At 68.1% G+C, this 25,511-nt stretch overlaps 1 protein-coding gene across 19 annotated transcripts in view; it reads left to right on the top strand.

The window, feature by feature from the left end:
* The window catches only part of ARVCF (ARVCF delta catenin family member), a 30,533-nt gene that overhangs the window by 4,321 nt on the left and 701 nt on the right, over positions 1-25,511 (top strand). Inside the window, exons 1-18 of one of the 19 annotated variants that reach the window (XM_086349278.1) lie at positions 9,359-9,452; positions 9,553-9,761; positions 17,016-17,174; positions 17,281-17,807; positions 18,511-19,010; positions 19,374-19,557; positions 20,090-20,207; positions 20,449-20,620; positions 21,100-21,117; positions 21,991-22,062; positions 22,923-23,050; positions 23,205-23,355; positions 23,446-23,644; positions 23,825-23,936; positions 24,031-24,121; positions 24,383-24,436; positions 24,763-24,851; positions 25,157-25,276. In XM_086349278.1, the coding sequence (XP_086205404.1) occupies positions 9,386-9,452; positions 9,553-9,761; positions 17,016-17,174; positions 17,281-17,807; positions 18,511-19,010; positions 19,374-19,557; positions 20,090-20,207; positions 20,449-20,620; positions 21,100-21,117; positions 21,991-22,062; positions 22,923-23,050; positions 23,205-23,355; positions 23,446-23,644; positions 23,825-23,936; positions 24,031-24,121; positions 24,383-24,436; positions 24,763-24,851; positions 25,157-25,264 (2,958 nt within the window). In that variant the 5' untranslated portion in view covers positions 9,359-9,385 and the 3' untranslated portion in view covers positions 25,265-25,276. Of the gene's footprint in view, positions 1-9,353; positions 9,453-9,552; positions 9,762-12,521; positions 12,686-17,015; positions 17,175-17,280; positions 17,808-18,510; positions 19,011-19,373; positions 19,558-20,089; positions 20,208-20,448; positions 20,621-21,099; positions 21,118-21,990; positions 22,063-22,922; positions 23,051-23,204; positions 23,356-23,445; positions 23,645-23,824; positions 23,937-23,969; positions 24,122-24,382; positions 24,437-24,762; positions 24,852-25,156; positions 25,277-25,511 lie in introns of those variants that run through there. The other 18 variants (XM_086349279.1, XM_086349285.1, XM_086349281.1 and 15 more) reach the window with 18 other exon arrangements.

The raw sequence follows: 25,511 nt of genomic DNA, 5'->3' as shown, positions 1-25,511 counted from the left end.
AGCCGGAGAGGTTATCCGCTTACAACTCTGAACGCTCCAGGTTTTGAAGGATAGTCGTAAGAAACGCCCAGGCGGCCAGTGCTAAGCGCGGACGCGACAGACCCAGTGCGGAGGAACGAGAACGTGCTCAGGGTCCTGTGGGGCGGGCCCCTGCCGGCGCGCCGTAGGATGCCCCTGGGCTGGGATGACCAGGGATGACCAGCCGGGGTCTGACCCTGTCCAGGAGGGACTCAGCCCCACAAATTGGCCTCAGCAGGTGCCCTCTGGATGAAGAGCCCGCCAATCGGTGTCTGGACGTGCCTACCTCCCCAGGGATGTTCCGTCCTCACACAGGTGGAGGGCAGGGCGGCTCATGGTCAACAGAAGGACGGACTGTGGCCTGAGTGTGTGTGGGCGCCTCTGGTCAGCCTCAGCCCAGGTAGGCACAGTGCCCCGGGCTGGACAGGGCTGGATGTGAGGCCTCCTTCCAGCCCTGCTCAAATCCACCAACGGGCTGGGCGTGGACCATGGACACAGGCTTGCGGGACGCCCACCAGGACGTCAGCCGGGCAGGTCTGTGCTGCCCTGACGTGGGTGCCCAGCGGGTCAGTGCCCATGTGTTCCACAGGCTGCCGGCTCTGATCCTGCTCGGGGCCGTTCCTGACAAACCAGAGAGTCTGGAGCCGCCAGGAGTGACGGGCCACGGGCCCACGTGAGGGCCCAACGGGGCCTGGGGGCCTCCAGCACACACAGCCACACTTGGCCATGGTCAGAGGGGGAGGAGCTGTGCCTGGCGTGCGCCGGCCCTGTCTCGTGGGCTCCTCTGCGGTGACAGCTCCAGGGCACAGGGCGCGGCGTCCAGGGAGGGAGGCAGGGACGGAGGCGGAGGGGCGAGGCCGGGCAGTCCGTTTGCTGTGCCGATGGACTCGCTGAGGGTGGCGAGCTCTGAGAACACCAGCCCAGCATCTCAGTGGCCAGGCTGCGGGGCCGCAAGGGGCCTGCTCAGTCGGGATGAGGAGGCTCGGCTGCGTCCAGGCTGTGGGGCCTCTTGGGGCCAGGGTCGTGCGCATTGGCCACTGCAGGCGTTTTACAGCCTTCAATGTTTGCCTGTGGTTGGTGACTTTCTGTTTGAGAAAGTTTCAAACTTTGCATGTTCTGTGCGGAAGCTATGGAAGTCTTCTTCCGATGGTTCCATGTCCCACGCGTGTCCTCTGAGCATGGCCGAGCGAGCACACGTTCGTCCACCCCGTTGGAGTTTCCAGGTCGGCGTCCACGCCCGAGACTTCACCCACCTGGAGTCTGTGTTGACGCAGATGGGAGGTGAGGGCTGAGCTTGGTTGACACAGTTGTATCTGAACTGTTACCTGACCGACGTGTCCTGTCAGTGGAAACTGGAAACAGGACCCCCGGGTCCTCGTTGGACACTCAGGCCAACCAGCCTCTGTGTGGGACAGTCCTGGGTGGCCTCGAGCTGGCCCCGCAGGTGCGGGCCGGTCCACGCTGTCGGGGGGCCCCTGCCATGCTGGCCCTGTGCACGTGGGTCCTGCTCTGGTCCCCCTGAGTCTCCAGCCCATCTGAGCCCCCTTGGTGACCAAGAACAGGTCCCTGCTGTGGGGAAGCCTCTCAGAGGCCCGCAGAGTGATGCGGGCCCCCTTTGTGGCATCCCGCCTCTGAGCGTGAGGCTGCCCGCAGCTGGGAGGGCCTGGGGGTCCCCCGAGGCTCTCCCGCTTCTGGTGGCCTGCAGGGAGTGTGTGGGCCTCCTCCTCTAGGTGTGGGCTTGGCACGCTCGTGACCTCCAGGGGACGCAGCACCAGCTGCACCCACACCTGCCTGTTTGCGTCTCTGCACGGGGTGGGGCCTCACCAGCCACGTCAGCATCTGCCTGTTCCCTGGGTGCTCTGCTCTGCTCTCGGCCTGGGCCAGCCTGTCAGCTTCCTTCCCCAGGCCCTGAGCCTGTGCCCCGGCCCGGCCAGGCGGGACCCTCCACGGGGCACCCCCGAGTCATCAGCCCCGCCCTGACTTCGGTGTTGTGCTCCGATCTGGGGAGGGCCGCCTGTTGTCAGGTGGGGTGAGGCCCCCACGCCCCCTACCCTCCCGGCACACGTTGCCGGGTTGACATTTGCAATTGATGACTTTGGTATTTCAAATATGCCTTTAGTTAAACTTTCTCTTTTCAAAATATTTTCACTCTCTGTGAAATCCTAATTAGGCCATTCATTCGTCTGAATGTACTTTGCTGCTCTCTGCATTTTGCAAGATAACGAGACTGGGAGCGGGCTGGCAGCCCGTCCTCTGGGGCCTCCGCTTGCTCGGCTTGCTCGTGCCCTGCAGGGAGAGCCTGGCGCCCCGCAGCCATGGATGGGGTTGAGTGTGCAGGTAGAGGGGCCTGGGTGGCCAGTCGGCCCTGACAGTGGGAAGTCTGCCCGATGTTTTCTTAGAATGTCCAGAGCTGGGTTTACCCTCGGAATGTCGGGATGTCATGAGAAAGGAGAAAGGGAGGCGTCAGGCTTGCAGAGCTGTCAGCCGGGGCCATAGAGGAGCGTCTGTCTGTGGATAGGGTGGGTGGGCCGCTGGGGGCTGAGCCAACATCACAGACCGCCTGGTGGCACCATGGACACCTCGGTGCTCCCTGGGGTGGCCCAGCTCCCGGGGCACAGAGCCCGGGGAGAGCGAGCCGTGCAAGCCCAGCTTGGCGTGAGCACAGCCTTCCCGGCTTCCTCCTGGGTGAACAGCTCAGGCCCGCCGTGACCCCGCAGCCCTGCTGGAGGCCGCTGTGTGGGCCGGCTCCCGGCTGGATCTGGGGTCTCTCGGGGACCCCGTGCCAGCGGGCGTAGCCCGGCGCCCTGGCCTCACGTTCCCTCCCCCGTCCCGCCGGCTCTGGGCTGTCCCCACGGTTCGGCAGGCCTGCCTCTGGCCTGTCCATGGCCTCGACAGTGTCCTGGCCGCCAAGCCTCCACTGCATTTTTCTTCAAATCCCTGTGGGGTCCGTGATCAGTCCTTCTTAAAGTTTGTTCCCAGTTCATCAGATCAAGGTCGTCTTTCACCTCTCAAGGACACGTATCAACAGCTCCCTTAGGCTTGTGCCAGTTAACTGCCGCTCTCTGGGGCGCTGGAGCGGCAGGGGCGGCCCGGGCGCTGGGGTCTCTGCCGCCCTAGGGCTTCTGTCCAGGGTCCTGGCCCAGCCACACACCCCCTCCCATGTGGGGACCTCCAGTGTGGACCAAGGCTGGGCACTGCAGGCCAGGCCTCACGGGTCTGCCCGACCCTCCAGGAGCCAAACTCTTGCCTCCCCCAGCACACGGATGTCAGAGACCACTCACCACCCATTCCCCAGGGCAGGCGAGGCCGCTTGGGGCAGCTTGGTGGGCTCACAGCTGCATAGCGTGGACGGGCGTGTGTGCGCATGACCGTGTGGGTGGCTAGAGGCGTGTGCCTGCGGGCGGGTCCGAGGAAGCCCCCAAACTGCCAGTCAGCCTGCCGCAGTGATCTGCGTCCTGCTGGTGAGGCCGGAGCACACGCCTCCTTTGGTCTCACAGGATGGGGGCGTCAGGGAGCCAGGCAGGGGCACTGAGGAGGGGCAGGGGAGGGTGTGGAGGCAGTCTGCACGGGGTGGGGTGGGGTGAAGCCCCTTGCCCCTGCTGGGGCGTTTGCATATAAAATATGAGACTGTGCTGTTGGCTGGAGACTGCTAGTGTCTGGACCTGTTGCCATGGGCACTCCCGGGCTTCAGGCACCGGTCTGGTCGGGGGGAAGGGCAGTCTGGAGCAGAGGAACTGGCATAGCTCAGCTTCTGGGAGGAGGTGGGGGTCTCGGGCCCCCGGGAGGGGCCAGTGCCAGCTGGAGGCCACACGGGACCCTGGACGAGGGCAGACCAGCGGGGCCCTTAGGTGCTGCGGGCTGGGGGGCAAGGCTGGAGGGGCCCGGGGCCCCCTTCCCAGGGCGAGCTTTGCTCGGTCGCCCGCTCATTCAGGCCCCGGTGACCCAGCCGCCCTGCCTCTGCCCACAGCCACTGGAGGGTCTTCTAACACCGTCGCCCCCAGGCTGTGGGCTCTGTGTCTTCAGGGCCCCCATTATTCCCCAATAAGGGGATAGGCGACCCGTTTCCTACTCTCGAGCTTCCCAGGGAACCTCCTCAAAGCTGAGCCACAGGACCGCGAGGCCCTGGGCTGGGCTTGGTGGGGGGAGGGCCCGGGACTGCTGACAGAGGTCCGTGTGAACCCGTCCGGGAGCCCAGAAGAGTCAGCAGCTCCCAGGAATGCAGGCGGGGCAGCCGGCCAGGCGGGTGAGGAGCCCCCACCCCTGACCGGGAGGGCCGCCCCTTGGCAGCCCGTGCCCCTGCCCCGTGTGGGTCTGCCCACAGAGAACCGACCCGACCGGACCAGCGCCGCCCTGTGCTGCCCCCGAGGCTGTGGCCCCTGCTCTGGGCGCTGGGTTAGCAAAGCTGCAGGGGTCAGACTGAGGTCACCCAGGGAGGGCTGCCGGGCAGGGTGCCCGGCACACGGGGCACTGCCAAGTGCCTGCTCAGCAGTGGCCAGGGTGGCTGGGGCCCATGGGGATGGGGGGCAGCGGGGACCAAGCAACACGCTGGGGGGCTCCACACTGGGCCCACACCGCCCCCGGGGTCCCATCTCCCCTCCCCGGCAAGGCCCCCTCCTGCCCCAGTCTGTCCTGAGGTCCTGGCTGCGGCAAGCCTGCCCCAGGCAACCCGGCTGGCCCAGCTGCACGCCCTCGGGGCAGGCAGGTGAAGGTGGGGTGGGACGGGGGACAGGGCCAGCCTGGCCCCAGACCTGCACTGTCTCGGACACCACCCACTGTGTCCTGAACCCGACTTCCCGTCCGGCAGGGGGCTTCCCTGCTGCCTCCACCCCCTCCCCTTTTCCAAGAAGAGTAGGTCTCCTGTCAAAGGTGGGGAGGCCATGGGAAGTCCCCAGGCCCCCTCAGGGAGCAACCCCCCTGGGGACAGGGGCTCACCCCAGGGTCCCTTGTGTGAGCAAGCGGTGCTGGGGGTGGTATCCCGAACCACCAGACTCTCCGGCTCCCTTGGCTCTGCAGCCTCAGGGCGGGGGCTGGGCTGATGGGCCCAACCGTGTCCCCCAGAGATTTGCTGGCCACAGGCTCCCCGGAGCTGAAGCCCCTCAAAGGGACTTTGTGCTGCCACAAAGAGCCTCTGTCCCTCTTGGGGAAGCTTGGGCGTTGCCATGGTGACAGAGGGGGCCTGGGAAGAAGGGGTCCTACATCTTGGAGGGGAAGGGGTGTTCCGGGCAGAGGGCACCAGTGCACGTGGGCCTCAGCCCTCGGCCTGGACGGACAGCTGCCCTGCTGTGGCTCCCTGCGCTCATCGAAGTCTCAGTGACCTCTTGGCTGCTGGGCAAGCAAGAGCTGGACTTCCAGGCCTGGGGGCCAGCAGGACCCCCCGGTTTGGTCCCCTCTTAGGAATGCCTCGGCCTGGCATCCACCTAGAGCACAGTGTGGAGGGGTTCTCCCAGGGTGGAATGGGGGTGGGGGAGCCACCTCTCAGAGGGACCCTGGGGCAGGCGATGCAGACAACAGGCCGCTCCCCAACGTAGCTCACTGTGGGCTCCCCTTTCGTGGCCGGGCTGGAGGGGGTGGGCCGCTGGTGCAGAGAGCAGTGTGCCCACCAGCCCCGTGCCTCCCTGCCCTGCCCTCCCTTGGGGCGGCCCTGGACTGGCTGCTGCAGACACCGTGGTGGGGGGGGTCCTCAGCGCCCAGCCCCCGCTCAGAGCCTGTCGGGCTTTGCCCTCAGGCTGTGACGCAGCCAGAGTCTGGGGCAGGGGCGGGGGCAGCCGTCCATCAAGTCTCCCCAGAGCGGCAAGGCCCCGTGACTCGGAGCATGTGTCTGTAACCCGCCCCAGCAGGAATCTCAGACCAAGACCCTTCTCGAGTCTGACGGGGGCTCCCTGTGTCCCAGGCCTCCCATCCCAGCAGCTGGCATGCTCACCCACCCTCTGGCCAGGGCCAGGCCTGTCCCTGCTGTGTGCAGCCTGCGGCCCCCTGGCTGCTCCCAGGCCTCGGCCCTGGACCCAGCCCTAGGCTGTTGGATGTCGGACCTCAGGCTCCACATGCCCCGGAAAGCATTCCTGCCTTAGCCTGCCCCCAGGCCTCCTGCAACTGCCCCTCACATCCTCCGGTCCTCCCAGACTGCCCGTCCAGTAGGCCCCTGCCCTGCGGCTGATCAGTGCTGCCCAGGCCCCGGGCACCCCCTCTGTGTGGGGCAGGAAGCCCTCAGGAATTGCCCCTGCCCAGAGCGGCCATCCTCTGTGCAGTCAGTGGGTGCTCCTGGGTGTTCATGGGGACGGCCTGGGGGCAGGAGGAGGTCACCGAAGGGCCATCTGTGTCCACCTCCCACCCCTGCAGTGTCTGGCCCAGGTGACAGCAGGGTACCTCCTCTGCTGGGCAAAGCTGATGTCCAGCCTGACATCCAGCTCCCTGAAGACCGGCTGCTTCCCTCGGGGCCCCTGGGGCGAGTTTCCAGGCCCCACCCTCACCTACCGGCTGCTGTGGGGAGGGGCACCCTCCTTCCCAGCTCTTACCTGCTTCCTGCCTACGCCAGTGGTTCATGCACCCCTCCACCCAGAGCCCCACCACGGCCAACGTGCCCTTCTTCCCGTGTGTATGTGCTAATGTGCGCGCGTGTGACCATTTCCACACTCATCCTGCACACAGCATCGCTGGGCCACACACCTGGTCTAGTGGGGTCTAGTGAAAGTTGCTCAGTCGTGTCCAACTCTTTGCAACCCCATGGACTTGGAATTCTCCAGGCCAGAATACTGGAGTGGGTAGCCTTTCCCTTGTCTGGGGGATCCTCCCAACCCAGAGGTCGTCCGGGGTCTGCACTGCAGGCGGATTCTTTACCAGCTGAGCCACTAGGGAAGCCTAGGACCCCTGGCAGGCGTCCTTGTTGCTCTTGGGCTGGGTGTTGGTTTCTGCAGGCTCCTCCGGGCACCGTGTAGATGAAGGGGGTCACTTGTCTACTGGACATTGTGAACCCTTGGTTCCCGCATGTCGACGGTATCTCGGTCTTGTGGTTTTTTTCCTACTGCCTATCGTGGAAAACTGGAAACACACCAACAGTGGAGAGCGATGGCGTGTGTCCCATGAGCCTGCCCGGCTTCCACGGTGGTAGGCGTGCGGCCCAGCGGCTCCCGTCTGAGCACTCACTCCACCAAGGACAACCTCGTCCAGAGGCGCTTTTTCTGGATGTTCAGAAACCCTTCTTTCTCGCGAAGGCGAGCCAGTCCTTTCTCCTCTGCAGTTTCTTCCACGGTCTTATGGTCGAGGACAGTCTCTTCCCACCCAGGCCTACTCCCAGCCCTGCATCAGCTCCGGGTGACCCCGCGGGCCTCGCCATGATGGGCGGGTGCGGACCCCGCCTGGCCGTAGCGCCGCACCGTCCTCGTGGCTTCGGCCAGCAGCTCTCCCCAGGGCTGAGGGCGCCCTCTGATCCCCACGGGGCAGCGGGGTGAAGGCAGGCCCTCACGGGGCCAGGGCAACACGGCGCCCTCCCAGGCGGTGGGCTGCGGCCCACTCCCCTCGCGCCCGGAGGAAGGGGCCAGTGAGGAAGCAGAGCCCTGTCCTTCCCTCGCAGAGGTCAGGGGCGCCGGGAAGCAGGCCTGCTGGGGAGCAGGCCTTGCGCGAGGGGAGGGCCCTGGAGCCCCGGCCTCCTGCCCGCCTCCCCGCCGGCCTGACCCATCGGAAATTCCTCTAATTCCTCAGCCCAGACTGGACTCCGTCCCCATAATTTGATTTCTGGAGCCGGGTTTGGCCAGGCCTGTGAGGAGGAGGAGCGGCTGGCTCAGCACAAAGACAGATGCCCGAGTGCAGGCACGGTTTCGGGGACGGTCAGTGCCCCGCCAGTCCTTCTGGGCACCCATGCCCTCCTGGGGGAGCACGGGCTGGCCATAGTGCTGTCCCGGCCGGCTGGGAGCCCCAGGGGGGGTGTCCACCTCACCCCTGCCCACCCACTCAGGCCCCCGGCTGCCCGCCCCCTCATGCCGTGGCCAGCCTCCCTTCCTCCCCGAACTGCCCCCTCAAAACCCACCCACACCCCCGCCCCCCTGCAGCATCCACATGTCCCCTCACCCCTCCCCATGCTCCATTCAGTGCTCCTCCGTGCTCCCCTGTGCTCCCCTCAACGCTCCTCATGCTCCCCTCAGTGCTCCCCTGTGCTCCCCTCTGTGCTCCCCTCACTGCTCTTCGTGCTCCCCTCACTGCTCTTCGTGCTCCCCTCAGTGCTCCTTCTCATCGCTCTTCGTGCTCCCCTCACTGCTCTCCGTGCTCCCCTCAGTGCTCCCCTGCGTTCCCTTCCACCTGCTTCCTGCCCTTCCATCTCTCCACCCAGCCGGGGCTCCTCCCAGGGGTGGTCAGCCTGGTCACCTGCCCCAGGACAGGCGAGGTGGTCTCTGGACGGTGTGTCTGTCCCTGTCTTCCTGCTAGACATCCCCCATCCCCATGAGCAACCTGCACCCAGGACTCAGGATGCTGGGGTCAGGGTCTGGGCGGGGGTGTGCCCGGTGGGCAGTGCGAGGCCCTCACTAGTGGACGGGGGCAGGGAAGGTGCTGGCCAGGCAGGAGGGCGAAGGTCACCGCAGTCCCACAGGGCACACACTCCCAGCCCCCAGGCCTCCCGGGCCAGCAGGGAGGTGAGCCTGGTGCCCACCTGTCCCCTGAATCTGCCAGGGGAGGCATCGTCACAGTTTCTCGGTCCAGCTTAAAAACGCATGGCCTGCAGTGGCCCGCTACCCGCGCCAACCGCTGTCCTGGTAGTTCAGCTGGTTGCTGTGTCGTTGGCGTAACAGGCGCTGGGCAGGCAAAGGCCAGCTCTGGGGCCCTGCTGGCCTCTTCCCTCATGGGGCCGTGCTCTGCCCATCTGTCACGGGCACGGGGGTGTCTCTGAGGTGTGCCCATGCCCCCAGCCCAGCCGCGCTGGTACAAGCCGAGCCCAGGGCTGACTCTCCTCCCTGGGCTCTGTCCTCGCGGCCAGCACAACCTGGGCCTGTGAGCAGCTCATTTGACCCTTTTGGGGCGCCCAGCGGCCGCGGGGCGGCTTCCCACTCCCTGTGCGCTGGCGCCCTGGGCCCGCCGGGCCATTCCTGTGGCCACAGAGGGGCCTCCCATGCTCTCCAGGCCCCAGCGTCCACCTCTGAGCTGGGCTTGCGCGGGGGCCGCGAGGCTGTGGTGAGCTGGCGGGTGCCCTGGTCAGCGGAGGACCTGGGAGGTCTGAGAGCTGGTCACGCCTGCTCTTCCGTACTTTCCCTTCCCTCCCCAGTCCTCCCCCGTGGGCTCAGGGCCCACAGTTCTGCCAGGCCCGGCAGGAAGCGGGGAGCCTGGGTCAGAGCCCCGCACGCCCTGGGGAGGGAGCCGGCTGCTTCCGGCCAGCCTTGGATTAATGGCTTTTAATTTAGAATTTAATCAATGTGGCGTCTCTCCAGAGGGCTGCACGCTCTGGTTTGGTCGTGAGTCACGTGCTCTGAGAGTGGGGTGGGCAGGGGGCCCGCGACGCCTTCCTGGGCCCCTGCCCTGGCCGCACCCTGACTTGCTCTGCTCTGCCCGCAGCTGGCGCCCTGGTCATGGAGGACTGCAGCGTGCGCTCGGCCGCCACCATCCTGGCCTCGGTGAGAGAGCAGGAGGCCCGCTTCGAGCTGCTGACGCGGGCGCTGGAGCAGGAGCGGCGCCATGTCGCCCTGCAGCTGGAGCGCGCCCAGCAGCCTGGCGCAGGCGGCGGGCAGTCCCTGCCCATGGCCTGGCAACAGCTGGTTCTGCAGGTACTAGCCCTGGGACTCGGCCCAGCGGGAAGACAATAACGGGACCCCGGTGGACCACAAGCCCGCAGGCAGCCACTTATTTTGAGGCCTCCTGGGGCCTCGGGAGGGAAAGGGAGTGGGATTCCGGCCCCCCTGGGTGTGCAGGACATCATGTGACAAGGGGGCAGGACACAGCCATACTCTCAGAAGGGCGCTTTCCGCCTGAGGGAGCCCCGGGGCCCAGGCGGCTGGGCAGGGTCCCCTCTGGGCGGCTCAGCACTCAGCCTGGGCACGCAGAGGGTTCGGCTTCCACGGAGTCCCCCTGCCTTCGCTGCTGCTGCGTCCGTCAGCAGGCCAGCCACCAGGAAGGCTCAGGTAAGGCTGGGCTCTGCCTGCTGCCTGGAGCATGACGGCGACCGCCCTGCACCACCCCAGGAGGAGTGAGCCTGGTCTGCTCCTGGCCTGAGAACTCTGAAGTGGGGATGGACAGTCCCGTGCGGCCTCCTGGGCTCCTCCCCATGTGAGCTGTGCCCTACTGCCAAACCACAGGTGGGGGCTGGCTCCTGGGGTGTCGGCAGAGGAGGGAACGCTTTGCCTGGAGGTTGCTGTGACAGGCTGAGGTGCAGGGCAGGGCGCTGGCAGGGTTCAGGGGAGCCAGACTCACACTGGCAGAGTGGGGACACGAGGCCCCTGTGGCCAGAGAGAGAGGGAGCAGGGTACGGGTCCGGGCCGAGACTGGCCCAGCAGGCTCGGCTGCCCAGCCTGGGTGTGTGGGACTCAGAAGCAGTGGCCCGTGGTCAGATGGGGGACATGGCCAGTGACTTCCCCAAGCCTTGATGTCCTCATCTGATGGTGGGCAGTCTGCACGCACAGCCCAGCTAGGTCCGTGGTCACAGCCAAAGACACCTCTCCACAGACCGGACACGTTGGGCAACTCTTTCCATGCTGGCTGGCGCTGACGAGGCCGCACAGCTGGTTCACAGAGGCTGGAGCTGAAGCCAAGTGGGTCTAGGTACGAGGGCCGCCCCGTGGCCCCCTGGACCCCGGCCACTCCAGACAGTGAGGCCTGCACCCCCAAACTTGGGGAGCAACACAGCCGGCTGGGCCTCATGGGGACAGTGGCAGCCCATGACCCCAAGGTTACTCTTGGGTGCTCTTTCCAGGCTCCAGCCCTCCCAGTCCAGAAAGGGCTCTGGCGTCCAGCCCAGAGGGTGCGCTGAGGGTCGATGACCCGGTGGGAAGACGTTCCCATAGCCTGGAGCTGCCCTGGCCTGAAAGGCCACCACCTTCCCCGGCCACTGCCCCTCCCACCGGGGGCCCTCCAGCCCTGCCCCTGGTATTCTGTCTCTAGGCAGGAGATGGTTTCTCAGGCTGAGACCAGACTAGCAGGACTGATGGGGACACTGGGGAGGCCAGGCCACATGTAGCCCGCTGGGCCTGGCGGCCTCCACACTGCACCTGCTTCCCAGCCCCGTCTCAGCAGGAGGTGCCTGGTGAGCCACCTGTGACCCTCAGCTGCCTGGACCTGGCCCTTGGGGTCAGAGCCCAGGTCTATGAAGCTTGGAGGCTGGTGGCCAGGCAGGCGGCTGGGGCTGGTGAGCCAAGGGGTGGGGGCTGCCATGACCCCAAGGCTGTGCTGTAGGCCTGACTGCAGGCCTTTCATCGTCCAGCAGAAAGAGTGGCCTCCTCCGGACACCTAGAGCAGGCTGGCTGGAGCAGGGCTGGCCCTCACCCAATGTGTGTGTGGCAGGAGTCACCTGTAGGGACCTGGCCAGCAGCAGGCCAGGCCGAGATGGGGGTGTGGCCGTGGCACCAGCCGAGTGTGAAATTTGGGACAAGGATCTACTCACACGAAGCGTCCAGGTTCTCTCAGGGCAGTGGTCCCGTCTGCTGCTCCTGCCTCGTGTGGCTCCGAGTTACAGGGACCAGTGATTAGGAGCAACTTAAGGAAAACTGAGGCTTAGAAGGACATGCAGTGGACACCCAGAGAGCTTGAGCATGCTGGCTGCATGGCCCGTGTGCTGGTGTGACTTGGAAGGGACAGGGGGTCTGGGGAGAAGTGGGTGGAAAGCAGAGAGCCCAGGCCAGGGCCCCCTCTCGTGCCCAGCCCCCCGAACCTCCCCCAGGTCTGTGTTCCCTTAGGGGGAGCCAGACTCCCGGGAGTGGCCTGCTGCAGGCGGAGAGTTAGCCCCCAGACGGGTCAGAAGCCCTGATAACCGCCCCCACCCCAGCCACCGCTTAGTACATCAAAGGCGGGAGGAGAGGGTCTGAGGCCAGCTAGGCCCGCCAGCCTTCACCCAGCCACCCAACAGTGATGCTCCCTCCCCTCTCTGTGATCTGTCTGCTCTGACACCGCTCAGCGGCTGGGGGACCCAGAGCGGGGGACCTCAAGTCTCAGAGGCCTCTGGGCCACCTGCAGGGGTGGGGAGCGCTTTCACTGGGAGCAAACCGAGGTCGAGGAAGGGCTCAGCGGGAAAATGCCAGCCCCGCGGCCGCGGCGTGGGGACCGGGAGCCCTGACCGGCCGCGGGGGCGGAGGGCGACCCCGGCCCTGCCCCGCCCCGCCCCGTCCCGCCCCGTCCCCCGCCGGGCGCCGCCCCTACCGATTGGCTGCGGCCCACCCCGCCCGCTGGGCGCCGCCCCACCCGATTGGCTGCCCTCCGCCCCGCCCCAGTTTCGCTCCGCCCCACCCACCTTGGCCCCGCCCCATTGGCTGTTCGCCGCCCCGCCCCAGTTTGGCTCCGCCCGATTGGCCGCTCGCCTCGTCGCCTCGCCCCGCCCCGCCCGTCGGCCGCTAGCCGCCGCTCAGCCAGGTCCGACCGCCGGGAGCGAGTCCGCCGAGCCCGACCCGAGCGGCCGAGGCACCGGAGCCGATCCCGGTCCAGCCGCCGCCGCCGCCGGCCCGCGTCCCCCGCGCCCGGCCCGATGCCGGCCGAACTCAGACAGGTTGGAAGGAACTTGGTCCCGGGCGGGGGCTCCGTCTCGGGGACCGGTGGCGGAGGGCGGGGCGCTGGCCCTTCGGGAGGACCCGCTTTTGTTTGTGGAGCCGCCGGCCTGAGGCAGCTATTGTCTGCGCCCCCGGGGCCGGGGCCGGGCGTGGGGGCTGAGTGGACGCGCCGCCGGGGGTGCGGAGAGCGGGCCGGGGTTGGGGCCATGGAGGCGGGGGGCCGCGGGCGCACCCCGGCCAGCGCCCCGGACAGGTGCCTGGGACAGGGTGGTGGGAGGGCCTCCCGGAGTGGCGCCTCTGCTGCAGGAGGGAGGCCGCGTCTGGAGAGGGCGGCGCGGCTACGCCTCCCCCATGTTCCCAGGGCCCCGGCTTGGGGGGGCCGCGCAGGAGCTTCAGGATTCTAATGGAAGCTGGTCTGCCGCGGCAGCGCACGTGGAGCGAGGGCTGGGGGCCTGCCCTGCCCACGTGCAGAGGCGAGGGGGTGACCTCCGAGCACCACCAGCACCGGGGAAGGCTGGTGGATAGCCTGCACGCTTGCTCAAGAGTGTGTGTGGGGTGGTGCACTTACAGGCACGGAAACTGAGGCAGAGGGGAAAGGCAAGAGGTGGGTCTGGACACCTGCCCAGCTGGACAGCTAGGTGCCTGCTGGCTCCAGAGACCGAGGGACCAATTCAGGGGAGCCGAGGGCATCTGGGGCCACCATGTGGCTGATGGTTGCGGGCTGGGCTTGGGGAAGCTGGGTTAGGGGAAAGCCCACCCTGCTGTCGCCCACAGGCTCGCTCCCCTAGTCTGCAGGGCACCCACCACCCTGTGTCCTCTGGTTACTTGGCCTGGGGCTGTGCACTCGCAGGTGGAGTGCTGCTGTGGAGGGGTGAGCTTCCAGTCAGCCAGGCTGGGCCCCGCTGTTCTGGGCAGGACGGGAGAGGGCTTCTGTAGTGGCCAAGAACTTGCTCCCTGGGGACAGAGGCTTGCGCTGCCTGGCCTAGACCCTACCAGGATGGCCATGCAGGGTAGGGGACTGGCGATCCTCCCCTTCCGTTCATTCATCCAGCAGCCATCTCGCACTCCAGGGCCTGGACATTGGCCGTAACCCATCCCATGTGTGCCAGTGGGGTCGTGGGCACCCCACATCCTGGTCTTCATGACGGACACTGAGTGCTCCTCCGGGGAAGGCAGGCAGTGGGGGTGGATCCGCGCCTCGGGGACCCCGTCCTGGCCCCCAGCTGTGCCTGTGCTTGTTTCCTGTGCCTTCCTGCCATCGCCGCACGCGCCCCTAGAGGCTGCTCTGGGCTTTTGCCTTGTCCCCCGGGTCACTTTTCTATGCCCTGCACACCCTAGATCTGGTCACAAAGGCAGGACTGGTGCTATCCCCCTGTCCCACAGCCTGGACACCTGGCTTCCTCCTGTTTCCGTGTGAGGAAGCTGAGCCCAGGTGTGTAGCCGGCCCAGGGCCCTCTAGCTCTGGGCCCTGGGGACCCTCTTGAGAGCAGTGGGGTGCTGGTCACTCCGGCCCCTGGCTTGGCATCCTGGACCAGGCCCTGTGCACAAGCTCCAGGAGCTCATGGGAAACCCCAGGCCTGGACACAGCCCCTTGCTGGGCCGGGCCCAGGGGCTGTGGACCCAGCCACCATGGACGGGAGGACCACGGAACTGACGTGGGCTCAGGGGAGAGGTGACGGGAGGCTGGATGGTTATCCCAGCGTGAGAGGCAAGGGTGGGGCCCGGGCCAAGAACGGGGTGGAGAGGCGGTGGACGGGACTGTCGGGATGGGGGTTGGGGGGCTCCGTGTCTAGGGTATGAGGGCGGTCTGGGGCTGCAGGGCTGGTGGTCCCTGAGGCTCAGCTGGCCTGGGTAGGTGGACACAGGACACGGGGCCCTGGAGCAGGGCCCGGAGCCAGACAGGGGTGCAAGCAGGGTGGTCCACAACCTCTGGTGAGCGCCAACCATGTCCTGGAGGTCAGTCAGTGACCCCACGTCCTCACCCCAAAGCTGTTTTGGAGGCACCAGCCATGGTTTGACCTCGGGCCCCCGCGGCCCCCAGGCCTTAGCTCCCCCACCTACTGGCTCCTACCGTCCCTGTGGTGGACGCCAGGGGTGCTGAGGGAGCCTGGAGGCACAGGTAGAAGGTGGGGGGTGGTATCATGGGGGTGTGGGTGATAGGTGCTGTTGGGAGAGCCCGGGAACCGGGCTGGGTGCTCTTGCACGCGTGTGTGAGTGCACATGTGTGTCCAGGTCCCTGTCTGCATGCGTGTGCCCAGGCGTGTGTACAGGGGCCAGGCCTCCCCATGCTCCCTGGCTGACTCAGGCTGCCGCCTCCCTGCCCGCCTGCCCCGGTGAAGTCATCGCCATTTTTAGCTCCCTGAGGTCACTTGCCAGCGGGGGCTCTTAGGGCCTCGGGATCCCGCTGCCGGGCTGCCTGGGCTGGTGTTGGTGGGAGCTGCCACAGGGCCGCCAGGCCTTCCTGGGCTCCTGGCTCCCCTGGACCCCACACCCTCAGCCCCCCACTGCACAGTGTCTACAGGCTGGGCAGCCAGGCACCAGTGGCACTGAGACCCAAGGGGTGCACCCCCTGTGCCCTCCCAGAAGCCCGAGCCCAGTGGGGCGGGGCCTCTTCTCGGAGAGAATTAACGTATGCAAGTCTACGCACACCTCCCCAGGGCCCTCCCATGACAGGTCTTGGAGTCCCTGCCCTCCATCCTCTTGGCGTCATAGCCTGCGGCCTGCCGGCCCCTGGCCCCCTGTGCCAGCAGAGTGCCCACTGCCTGCCACACTCATGCCCCTCCCTTGACCAGTGCAGATGCAGGGGACGGGAGTGCTGAGGGTCTGTGGGTTGCCCCTGCACCTCACTGGCTCCCCAGGGCCCTCAGCAAGAGCCAGGCCACTCTGCTGGGCCTACCGCCCATGTCCCCATCCCAGGCCTCCACCTGCTTCTCTTCCTTGGGGGGCGGCCTCCCTCCTCCGGACCGGGACCCCGGCAGACCTGCTACTTGCTCTCTAGGATCGTGGAGGTGCTGCCGGGCTGAGGCCCGCGAGGGGTGATGTATGGCCGGGAAGCCTTTCCCGGGGCTCTGGGGTCCTGTTAGCAGCGCACACATCCTGCTCACACTCTGCCCTCCGACAGGCCTCAGCATCACTTTATAAAACCACACCCGTCCTCAGGGCCCTGCTTCTGGAGGAGGGGCGCGTTCCGTAGCCCCTGGCACCAGAGCCTGCGGGCTAGTCCTTCAGGCTCCCCCTGGACCCCGAGGAGGCCCCGACCCCAGCACTGTGTGCAGTTGGGGGACACGCGTTCCTTTAGGACGGGACCCCACCCATCAGGGTACGGGTCTCGCCGTGGAACAGGGCCTGGCCTCCTGCTGACCCAGGAGTGTGCGCCCCTGCGCCACCCACTAGGGCTTGGATCTCAGCCACTGCCCCTCCTGGCCAGAGGCTGGTCCTGGGGTGCTGGTGCAGGCAGGGGGGACCTCGTGCTGCTCGGCACGGCAGGGATCCGGCCCAGCCGTGCTGTGGGCTGGCCTGGCCTCTGTGAGCCTCAGTTTACCCTCAAGAAAGTCTGACCCGCAGGCCCGTGGCCTTCAGAAGCGCCTCTGTGCAGCGCTGTCTTGTCTGCGGGGATGTTGGCAAGGGGTGCTGAGAGCTAAGGGCCCGGCTGGGGAGACTGGGGCAGGGTGTAGGAAGGGGACACCAGGGCTCCCTTCCGGGGTCGGCTGGGCCCCGCTGGCCTAGATCCAGCCTCTCTAGGCTCTGACCTGGCACCAGGTCTCGGGGAGCGGGCACCGGGCCCTGGACCGAGGGAGGCCCTGCCCACACAGCAGCCCTGAGCATCCGGCCGGAAGGACCCAGGGTATTTTGTTGCTCCGGGTGCGCAGGGTTTTCTGGGAACTGGGTATTTCTGTCCTGCGAGGGCGTCCGCAGGCCCTGGGGGGTGGCGGGAGCCTGGGTGTGGCCTCCAGGAGCCAGTGAACAGTGCAGAACCTGCCACCCTCTGCGCTCTGAGGTGGGCAGGGAGGTAGACCCACCAGGGATCATGAGTGTCCCGCTGGCGCCTGGGTCTCCAGGAACAGCAGCAGCCCAGCCGCACAGCCCCCACGAAGGCCGCCCCCCTCCCCCCCGCAAGGCTGCGCACCACATGGGGAGCCGGGCTTTACCCACTCGCTCAGCCCTCAGGAATCCTCCCCACCCGGAAGCGGGTGACCAGCCCCTCCGCTGTCAGAGGCAGGAACATGCCGCCCCGGCTGAGATGGGCCTGGGGCAGGAGAGCGGGGAGGCGTCCGTGCCCAGGGATGGTGAGCTCGGGGCTGTCCTGCCGACACCTGTCCCCTCGCCCAGGAGCAGAGCCCGGGCAGCCAGGCCTCACTGGCCACGATGCCGGAGGCGCCCGAGGTGCTGGAGGAGACCGTGACGGTGGAAGAGGACCCGGGCACGCCCACCTCCCACGTGTCCATCGTCACGTCGGAAGACGGCACCACGCGCCGCACGGAGACCAAGGTACACGGCGCCCCGCCTCCTGCGTGTCCACCCGGCGTAGGGCGCAGGGCCGAGCCGCCCTGGCCTCCCAGGCTGCCCGCCCACCGGCCACCCCCTTGCCCACCAGGTCACCAAGACAGTCAAGACGGTGACCACGAGGACCCTGCGCCAGGTGCCCGTGGGCCCCGACGGCCTCCCCCTGCTGGACGGCGGGCCCCCCCTGGGCCCCTTCACCGACGGCCCCCTGGACCGGCACTTCCTGCTGCGTGGGGGCGGCCCAGCGGCCACGCTCTCCCGCACCTGCCTCGGCGGCGGGGGCGGCTTTCCCGACGAGCCCCGCGACGTCCCCGGCTACGGAAGCCTGTCTCGAGGGCTGGGCGTCCGGCCCCCACGCGGAGGCCCCCCAGGCCCAGGCCCCGGCGATGGCTGCTTCACCCTGCCCAGCCGCCGGGAGGCCTTTCCTGTGGGGCCAGGGCCGGAGCCGGGGCCGCCGGCCAGCCGTTCACAGCCCGAGCGGTTCCAGGCGGAGCCGTATGGCTTGGAGGACGACGCTCGCAGCCTGGCAGCCGACGAAGAAGGGGCCCCTGAGCTGGAGTCGGACTACGGCACCGCCGCGCGGAGGAGGCCGGACTGTGGGCGGGGCCTGCGCTCCAGGTGAGCCCTGTGCCCTACCGCCACCTCCAAGAAGTCCGCCCTGCGCCCCGTGCCAGGGTACCACCTGGGCAGTCTCGCTGCGGGATCGGCCTTGGCTCTTCTCGGGGACAGCGGCAAGGGCGGGCTCAGGCCTGGGGGGCTGCACTGGGTCCCCTCGTGCAGGTCAGGAGTCAGAGAAGCTGGTGAAGCACCGGCACCTCCCGCCCCCGCTTCAGCTAGATGGCCCCGGAGATACAAACTCAGGGCGTCTGTCTGAGCTTGGGCCAGACGCCTGCCCCTGCACAGGGGTGCCCAGAACCCAAGCCCCGGCCCTTCCCTTCCCGCCGGCACTTCTGGTTCTGTCTCTCCCGCTCTCAGCGTCTCCATCTGCGAGTGGGAACATGCCCACAGGCGAGACACTTGCCCAGCCGCAGCCCGTCACCTGGAAGGGGGTTGGACATCTGACCCCGGGCCTGGTGGCCCCTCACGTAGTCCTACCAGCAAGGCTGTGTGCAGGGGTTGCACTTGGGCCTCGCGGGAGGTGGGACCCCATCCTGGTGTTTCACAGAAACACCAGGTTTCTGCTGGGAGTCGGGGGTCTGCCTGGTGGCGGGAGTGAGCGACTCCCCGGGTCTGGGGACAACCTGCCCGACAGCCAGTGCGATGGCTTGGGGGCAGGGCCGCAGCCGTGAGGGGATGGTCACGCGCGTGCTCTCTCGCCCAGGGCCTACGAGGACGTGGCGGACGACGGCGGCGAGCTGATGGAGGAGCGGCCGTCCTTCCCCGCCACCGCGGCGCCCCTGGCGCAGCCAGAACGCGGCAGCCTGGGCAGCCTGGAGCGGGTGGTGCGGCGCTCGCCCTCGGCAGACAGTGCCCGCAAGGAGCCACGCTGGCGGGACCCCGAGCTGCCCGAGGTGCTCGCCATGCTGCGGCACCCCGTGGACCCCGTGAAGGCCAACGCGGCCGCCTACCTGCAGCACCTGTGCTTCGAGAACGAGGCCGTCAAGAGGCGCGTGCGGCAGCTGCGGGGGCTGCCGCTGCTCGTGGCCCTGCTGGACCACCCGCGGGCGGAGGTGCGGCGCCGCGCCTGCGGGGCACTGCGGAACCTCTCCTACGGCCGGGACGCCGACAACAAGGCCGCCATCCGGGACTGTGGCGGAGTGCCCGCCCTGGTGCGCCTGCTGCGGGCAGCGCGGGACAGCGAAGTCCGCGAGCTTGTCACAGGTGAGGCGCCCGCCCCGGCCCCCAGCTCCCCACCACGACTCCTCCACCCCTCCCTCCCTGGTCCTCCTGGGAAGTGGTGGGCCCGTGGCTGGGTGCGGGTCACGTGAAGACCACCTCTTGACCCTGGAGCACAGTCCCAGCTGCCTGGGTGGCTGGGAAGGGGTGCACCTGCCAGCCCCTCCCGTGTCCCGGCCCCTGGGGGCTCCTTCCCCTCCCCTGTACGCCAGAGTGCCCACAGCCTCTCACCATGGCTGGTGTGAGCTGGGCTGAGCTGGTTGAGGAGGGGATCCCTGAGCTGGCCCTCTGGGGAGGAAGGGCAGACAGAGCCTGCGGTCAGCCCAGGCGGGTCGATGGTGCTCACAGGCACGCTCTGGAACCTGTCATCCTACGAGCCTCTGAAGATGGTCATCATAGACCATGGCCTGCAGACGCTGACCCACGAGGTCATCGTGCCGAACTCGGGCTGGGAGCCGGAGCCCAATGAGGACTCCAAGCCACGGGACGCCGAGTGGACAACCGTCTTCAAGAACACGTCAGGTTGCCTGAGGTGCGGGCCCTCAAGGCTGCCGGGGCTCTTCCCTGCCCAGGAGACGGGACCCAGGCGCCTAGCTGGCCTGTGCCCTGGGGACATCCCCGTGTCCCGGATAACGTGCAAGGCGGCTGGCCACCCAGGCCTCGGTCTCAGAGCTGGTCACAGCGCTTGTCAGGGTCCGAGAACGGGCCTGCTCTGCACGTCTGTGTCCCTCCACGTATCCCTGCCACAGCCAGGCGGGGAGCTGGAACTCGCAGATCCAGGTCCCCTGGGTCCTGTCTGTCCGTCAGGGTAACCCCCTGTGAGGTCCCTGAGAGGTAGAACCCTGAGCTGCACAGACTCAGGTCTCTGGGAGTCAGAGGAGCCCCCACCCAACGTGGGTGCAGGCGGGCCCCCGGCCCAGGTCCCGCGGTCTGCCATTCACTGCCAGGCTCCCTCGTCTGCTGGCAGCCCTGACTGTGTGTGGGCATTTCTGCAGACAAGACCCCAGGGCTGGGGGGAGAGTCCCCACAGGAGCCAGCCCACAGGCTCGCTCTTGGCCTCCCAGGAATGTGAGCTCAGACGGCGCAGAGGCCCGGCGGCGGCTCCGCGAGTGTGAGGGGCTGGTGGACGCCCTGCTGCACGCTCTGCAGTCGGCCGTGGGCAGGAAGGACACTGACAACAAGGTAGGCAGGGAGCCCCGGGAAGGGCCGGACTTGTAGCCCCCACAACGGGCTGGGGTCTGAATAGGAGCCCTGGAGCACTCGGGCAGCAGGGGGGTGGGCACGTGGTCCACGACGGGGAGGTGCTCCCCTCCCCTCAGACGCATCCCTGAGTCTCACCCCAGTGGGCCCCGGCCCCTCCCGCCTTCACGGGCTGCGGCGTGCCCCCGGGAGGGTCAGCGCCCCATGCCCCCTCTCCCCACAGTCGGTGGAGAACTGTGTGTGCATTGTCCGGAACCTCTCCTACCACGTGCATAAGGAGGTGCCGGGGGCCGAAAGGTACCAGGAGGCCGAGCCCAGGCCCCCGGGTGGTTCCGGGAGCGCCCAGCGCCGGAGCAGGGAGGACGCCGGCTGCTTCGGTGGCAAGAAGGCCAAAGGTGTGTGGGCGGCACCAGGGTTTGGCTCTTGGATCCGAGGCCCGCCGAGCTAAAGGCCCTCCACACCCACGGGGGTCACGGCCAGGGAGCCAAGCGGGGCACCCAGGGGCAGGCAGGAGCGAGCCCGTGCGGTGGTCTCCTTTGGTGCCCAGACCCAGACCTTCAGCTCCAGGAAGGGTTCTGGGGGCTCATGTTTGGACATCACCGCCTTCCAGCGTTGGCAGGGAGCCCGAGGACCCTGGGGCGGGGGGGTAGCACCCACCCGCTTCACTCCATCCCTGCCTCCGGCGCGGCTGCCCGGGGTCTGTGCTGACCTTACCCGCACACCGCATGGCCTTTCCTGACCCCGTCGCCCGTGGGGTCGCTCCCCCAGGAGTGATCGGGCTGAGACTCCCCGTCCCCCACCCGATCCTGGGGGGGCATGGGGTGCTGCCCGCTCAGGCTCCTCTCCTCTCTCCCGTGCTTCCTCGGCCGCCCAGAAGAGTGGTTCCATCAAGGTGAGTCCCTGCTCGGCCTGCGTGCAGGCCTGGCGGGCGCAGTGGGCACCAGGGACCCCCCCATTGCTCAGGCAGCTGTCTCCATGACAACCACAGGACCTGCGTCTGCAGGAAGGCCCCTCCCTTCTCCTGGCAGCCGTCTCCATGACAACGGCAGGAATGTCGGCCTGGGGCTGGTTGGGAGGCTGAGGGGCTGTCCCTCTGTGAAACCTCAGCTGTGGTCCTGGGTGGAGGGAGCCCAGGGTGGACAGGGCCGGGCACGTCCATCCCCAGGGCCCTGGGGAGAGAGTCTGCCCTCCAATGGAGCGGGTGAGGCGTGGCGCAGACAGCGGGAGCACGCAAAGGCCCCAGGAGGCTAGGCAGAGCCAGCCCTGGCCGTCTGGTCTCAGCTCTGCCTCCACGAGGAAGAGGGTCGGCCTGGGCGGAGGAGCTGGGAGGCGGTGAACTGGCCCTCGGCTGGCAGCTGCGGGGGCATCTCCTGGCTGCCAGCGCCCAGGGCCGGGCCCGGCCGCCGTGAGTGGCACTGTTCGCCCCAGGCCTGCTTCACCACAGCCTGGCGCGCCCTGCCCCCACCAGGCCTCACTGCCCTGTCTGCACCTCCCTGCCCAGCCTGGGCTGCTGGCCCCTGAGTTCATGCCCTGGGACCCCAAGGAGGCTGTGGGGCGATCTGAAGCGCGGCTGCCAGCACCCAGTGGGAGACGAGTCCTGGCCCCCACTGCACTCTGGGCCGACACATCTGGCTGAACTCGGGACAGCACCCTGCTCCAGCCTCCTGGTGCCCGTCTCTGACGTGGGGGTGTCTTCTGGGCCGCACCTGATACACGCCTGTGCCCTGCAGGCTCCATCTCACCCTCCACTGCCCTTTTGTTCCAGGGAAGCGGGATGGAGAGACGGACCAGAACTCGGACACCCTGGACCTGCCCAAGCGCACTGAGGCTGCCAAGGGTGAGTGTGGGGAGGCAGAGGCCAGGCCAGTCCAGGAGTGAAGTTCTGTGCCACCGAGCTGGCCTGAAGGGCCTTGGGGGCCAGTGGGGAAACTGAGGCCCACAGGGGTGGGGCTCCCAGAGGACTGTGCCAGCTTCTGGCCATCTGCTCAGGGCTGGGAATCAGGGTCTGTGCCAAGGTAACTTCAGGCAGGTATAGGAGTGAGGCATGGAGGAGTGGGTGGGGAAGCAGCGAGGGTCTTCAGCGAAGGGCAGGGCTAACCAGTAGCCGCCTTTGCCAGCCTAGGCACCAGGTCAGGCCCAGTTTGGAGGCTGGTCCAGAGCACCCTGGCACATTGGGGCAGAATTGGGGAGGGGCTGATGACACGCAGGGTGAGGGACGGGGGATGGAGGTGATGCCCAGGGACACAGGCCGCAGTGTGGGGCAGATCTGGCAGGCTTCTCCCCGCTCTGCCCTGGAGCACAGTGGAGCGACTCTGCTGCTGGGCTGGGGCCTCCATTGAGGCGGCGCCAGTAGGGGTTGAGCGGCTGTGTCTTGGAGGGCAGGCCTCTAACATAGGATGCGCGGGTGGGGGCTGTTGCTAGGCAGTCTGAGTCCTGTTGCTAGGGGAGCAGTCCTGGCTGTTGCCCACGCCCCACACCCCTAAGCCGGGTCCGTGACCTCTCCCAGCCTCCGTTGCTTCCTCTGTGAAATGGGAAGGCTTTTCCTCTCGGGCAGCTAAGGGGTGATCACGTGGGTGCGGAACGTCCCCCGGTGACGTCATAGCCGCCCTGGGCCCCAGCTTCGCTGCCCCGGGAGCGCCCAGGATGGGAGGGTGACGGGCGGCATGCGTGACCGCGGCGGGGTCACTCCGTGCCCAGGCTTCGAGCTGCTGTACCAGCCCGAGGTGGTGCGTCTCTACCTGTCCCTCCTGACGGAGAGCCGCAACTTCAACACCCTGGAGGCCGCGGCCGGCGCCCTGCAGAACCTCAGCGCCGGGAACTGGGTGGTGAGAGAGGCCCCGCGGGGCAGGGAGGCTTCGGAGTGGAGCTGCTGGGGCGGGCTTTGTCCGCAGCGGGAGGGCGGTCCGGCTCGAAGGGGCGGTCAGGGCGCCGCTGGGCGCGCGACGCGGCCCCAGCTGAGCACGCCGCCCCCCGCCGCAGTGGGCCACGTACATCCGCGCCGCGGTGCGCAAGGAGCGCGGGCTGCCGGTGCTGGTGGAGCTGCTGCAGTCGGAGACCGACAAGGTGGTGCGCGCCGTCGCCATCGCCCTGCGCAACCTCTCGCTCGACCGGCGCAACAAAGACCTTATCGGTGAGCGCGGGCACGGGGGTCTGGGGCCCGGGCCCCCCGACCCCGCCGGTGCGGCCTCACCGACCCTAGCCCGCTGCCCGCCGCCCGCAGGGAGCTACGCCATGGCCGAGCTTGTGAGAAACGTGCGCAGCGCGCAGGCGCCCGCCCGGCCCGGTGCCCGCCTGGAGGAGGACACAGTGGTGGCCGTGCTCAACACCATCCACGAGATCGTGTCCGACAGTCTGGACAACGCGCGCTCGCTGCTGCAAGCTCGCGGCGTGCCCGCGCTGGTGGCACTGGGCGCCTCCAGGTGGGTGCAGGCGTGGCCGCGGGAGGGGCCGGGCAGGGCCTGTTGGGGCGGGGCCTAGGTGGGTGGAGCGGGAGGGGGCCCCGGGTGGGTGGGCGGGGCCTGTGGGGCGGAGTAGGAGGGGCCCGGTGAGTGGGCGGGGCGGGGCGGTCCAGGCAGAAGCTGATCCCGCCTGGGCCGCAGCCAATCGGTGCGCGAGGCGAAGGCCGCGTCGCACGTGCTGCAGACCGTGTGGAGCTACAAGGAGCTGCGCAGCGCCCTCCAGAAGGACGGCTGGAGCAAGGCGCGCTTCCAGGTTAGGCCCGCCCGCCCCTTCTCACTTCGCCAGGCCTGGTCTCCTGTGGCAGCGCCCCGACCCACGCCGTCTGCTATGTGTTCCCCCGCCGCAGTCAGCCGCTGCTAATGCCAGGGGCCCCAAGGCAGCCCCGAGTCCGGGAGGCTTGGACGACAGCACGCTGCCACTGGTGGAAAAGAGCCTGGGTGAGTATGGGGCCAGAGCTCATCCCGAGGTTCAGCTGTTCCTCTCTCCCGGCCGAGGGCTGCAGGGAGGTGGGCCTTCCTCCAGGAGGATGGCCCCCACTCTTCGCACCCCCTACCCCCAGGGCGTTCACCTTGGCACCAAGCTGGGGGCGGCTTTGCCAGGGAGCAGATGTTGGTGACAGGGTACCCAGAGTGGCTGAGGCCAGGCCTGGGCCCCCGCCACCACCTGCAGCCAGCCACCCACACGCTCATGCCTTGCAGACGGTGAGAAGCCAGGCGGCCGGGACATGATCCCCATGGAGGCGCTTGGTCCAGGTGCGGGCAGGTGCAGGCTGTTTGCTCTGTGTGGGGAGGGCCTTCCAAGGAGGGGTGGTTAGAAAAGTGATTTGGCTTAGGGGTGCTCAGGGAGCGAGGGGCGGGCCAGCCAGGGAGGGGTCACTGTCCAGCCAATCTGGTCTGCCACTTGATGGCGGCTGGAGGGCTCTGAGCTGTGGGTCAGGGGGCCAGCAGGGGGAGTGGGGACAGATGAGAAGACCCGGCTCCGCGCAGTCCAGGCGGATGCCCTCCCCAGATACACCCTGGGCGCTGAGGGACAGCCACACCTCGGTGCCTGCCTCAGGGTCCCCTCTGCCTCCGCCCAGCAGACGGCTACTCCACCATGGACAGGAGGGAGCGTAGGCCTCGAGGCAGTGACCCAGCGGGGGAGACCTCTGAGAAGGAGCCGTTGAAAGTGAGTGGCCTTGGGCATGTCCGGGGCGGGGCCTGGGGCGGGGCTGTGGCTCTCCTGGCTGGGGAAGCTGGGCACCCGGTCCAGTTCGAGGCTGCATACGCACCCTCCCTCCTCAGCCCCGCCCCCATGGCAGCCCCGCCGCCTGCTCTGCGCCTGTTCTTGTGTCCCCCAGCCCTGCTGGCGCTCAGCCCTCCCCTGGCACACACCCCTGCCCTGCTGACCTGCCCAGCTCCCACCCGCCTGCTCATACTAACCTGCTGCGTTCTGCCTCTAACGCCCGCCTGCCCGCTGCCCGCCCGCTGCAGCCCGACCCCAGCAGGAAGGCTCCTCCGCCCGGGCCCAGCAGGCCTGCGGTCAGGCTGGTGGACGCTGTGGGGGACGCCAGGCCTCAGCCTGTCGACTCCTGGGTCTAGCTTGCATGCCCGGTACGTCCCCTCTGGGTTCTGCGTCAGGGTGGGGCCTCCTCCCCGTGCCGCTGCCTGCCTGCCTGCCCTGCTCTCCCTGCACGCTTCCTGCAGGGCCGCCCCAGCTCAGTGGAGGGAAGCCCAGGTCGGGGGCGGGGCGGGAGGGACCCTGGGCCATCGGAGCCTGGAGGTCACAGGGTGAGATGGGGGCTGACCCTCCACACCTCCCAACGCCCCGGCACAGGGCCCCCCGAGA

The sequence above is a fragment of the Bos grunniens genome, chromosome 17, assembly GCF_055505025.1.
Source record: "Bos grunniens cultivar Pamir isolate PY7600 chromosome 17, Bosgru_T2T1.0, whole genome shotgun sequence".
Lineage (NCBI taxonomy): Eukaryota > Metazoa > Chordata > Mammalia > Artiodactyla > Bovidae > Bos > Bos grunniens.
Note: the sequence above shows the minus strand (reverse complement) of the source record. Positions and strands in the feature narration are given on the sequence as shown.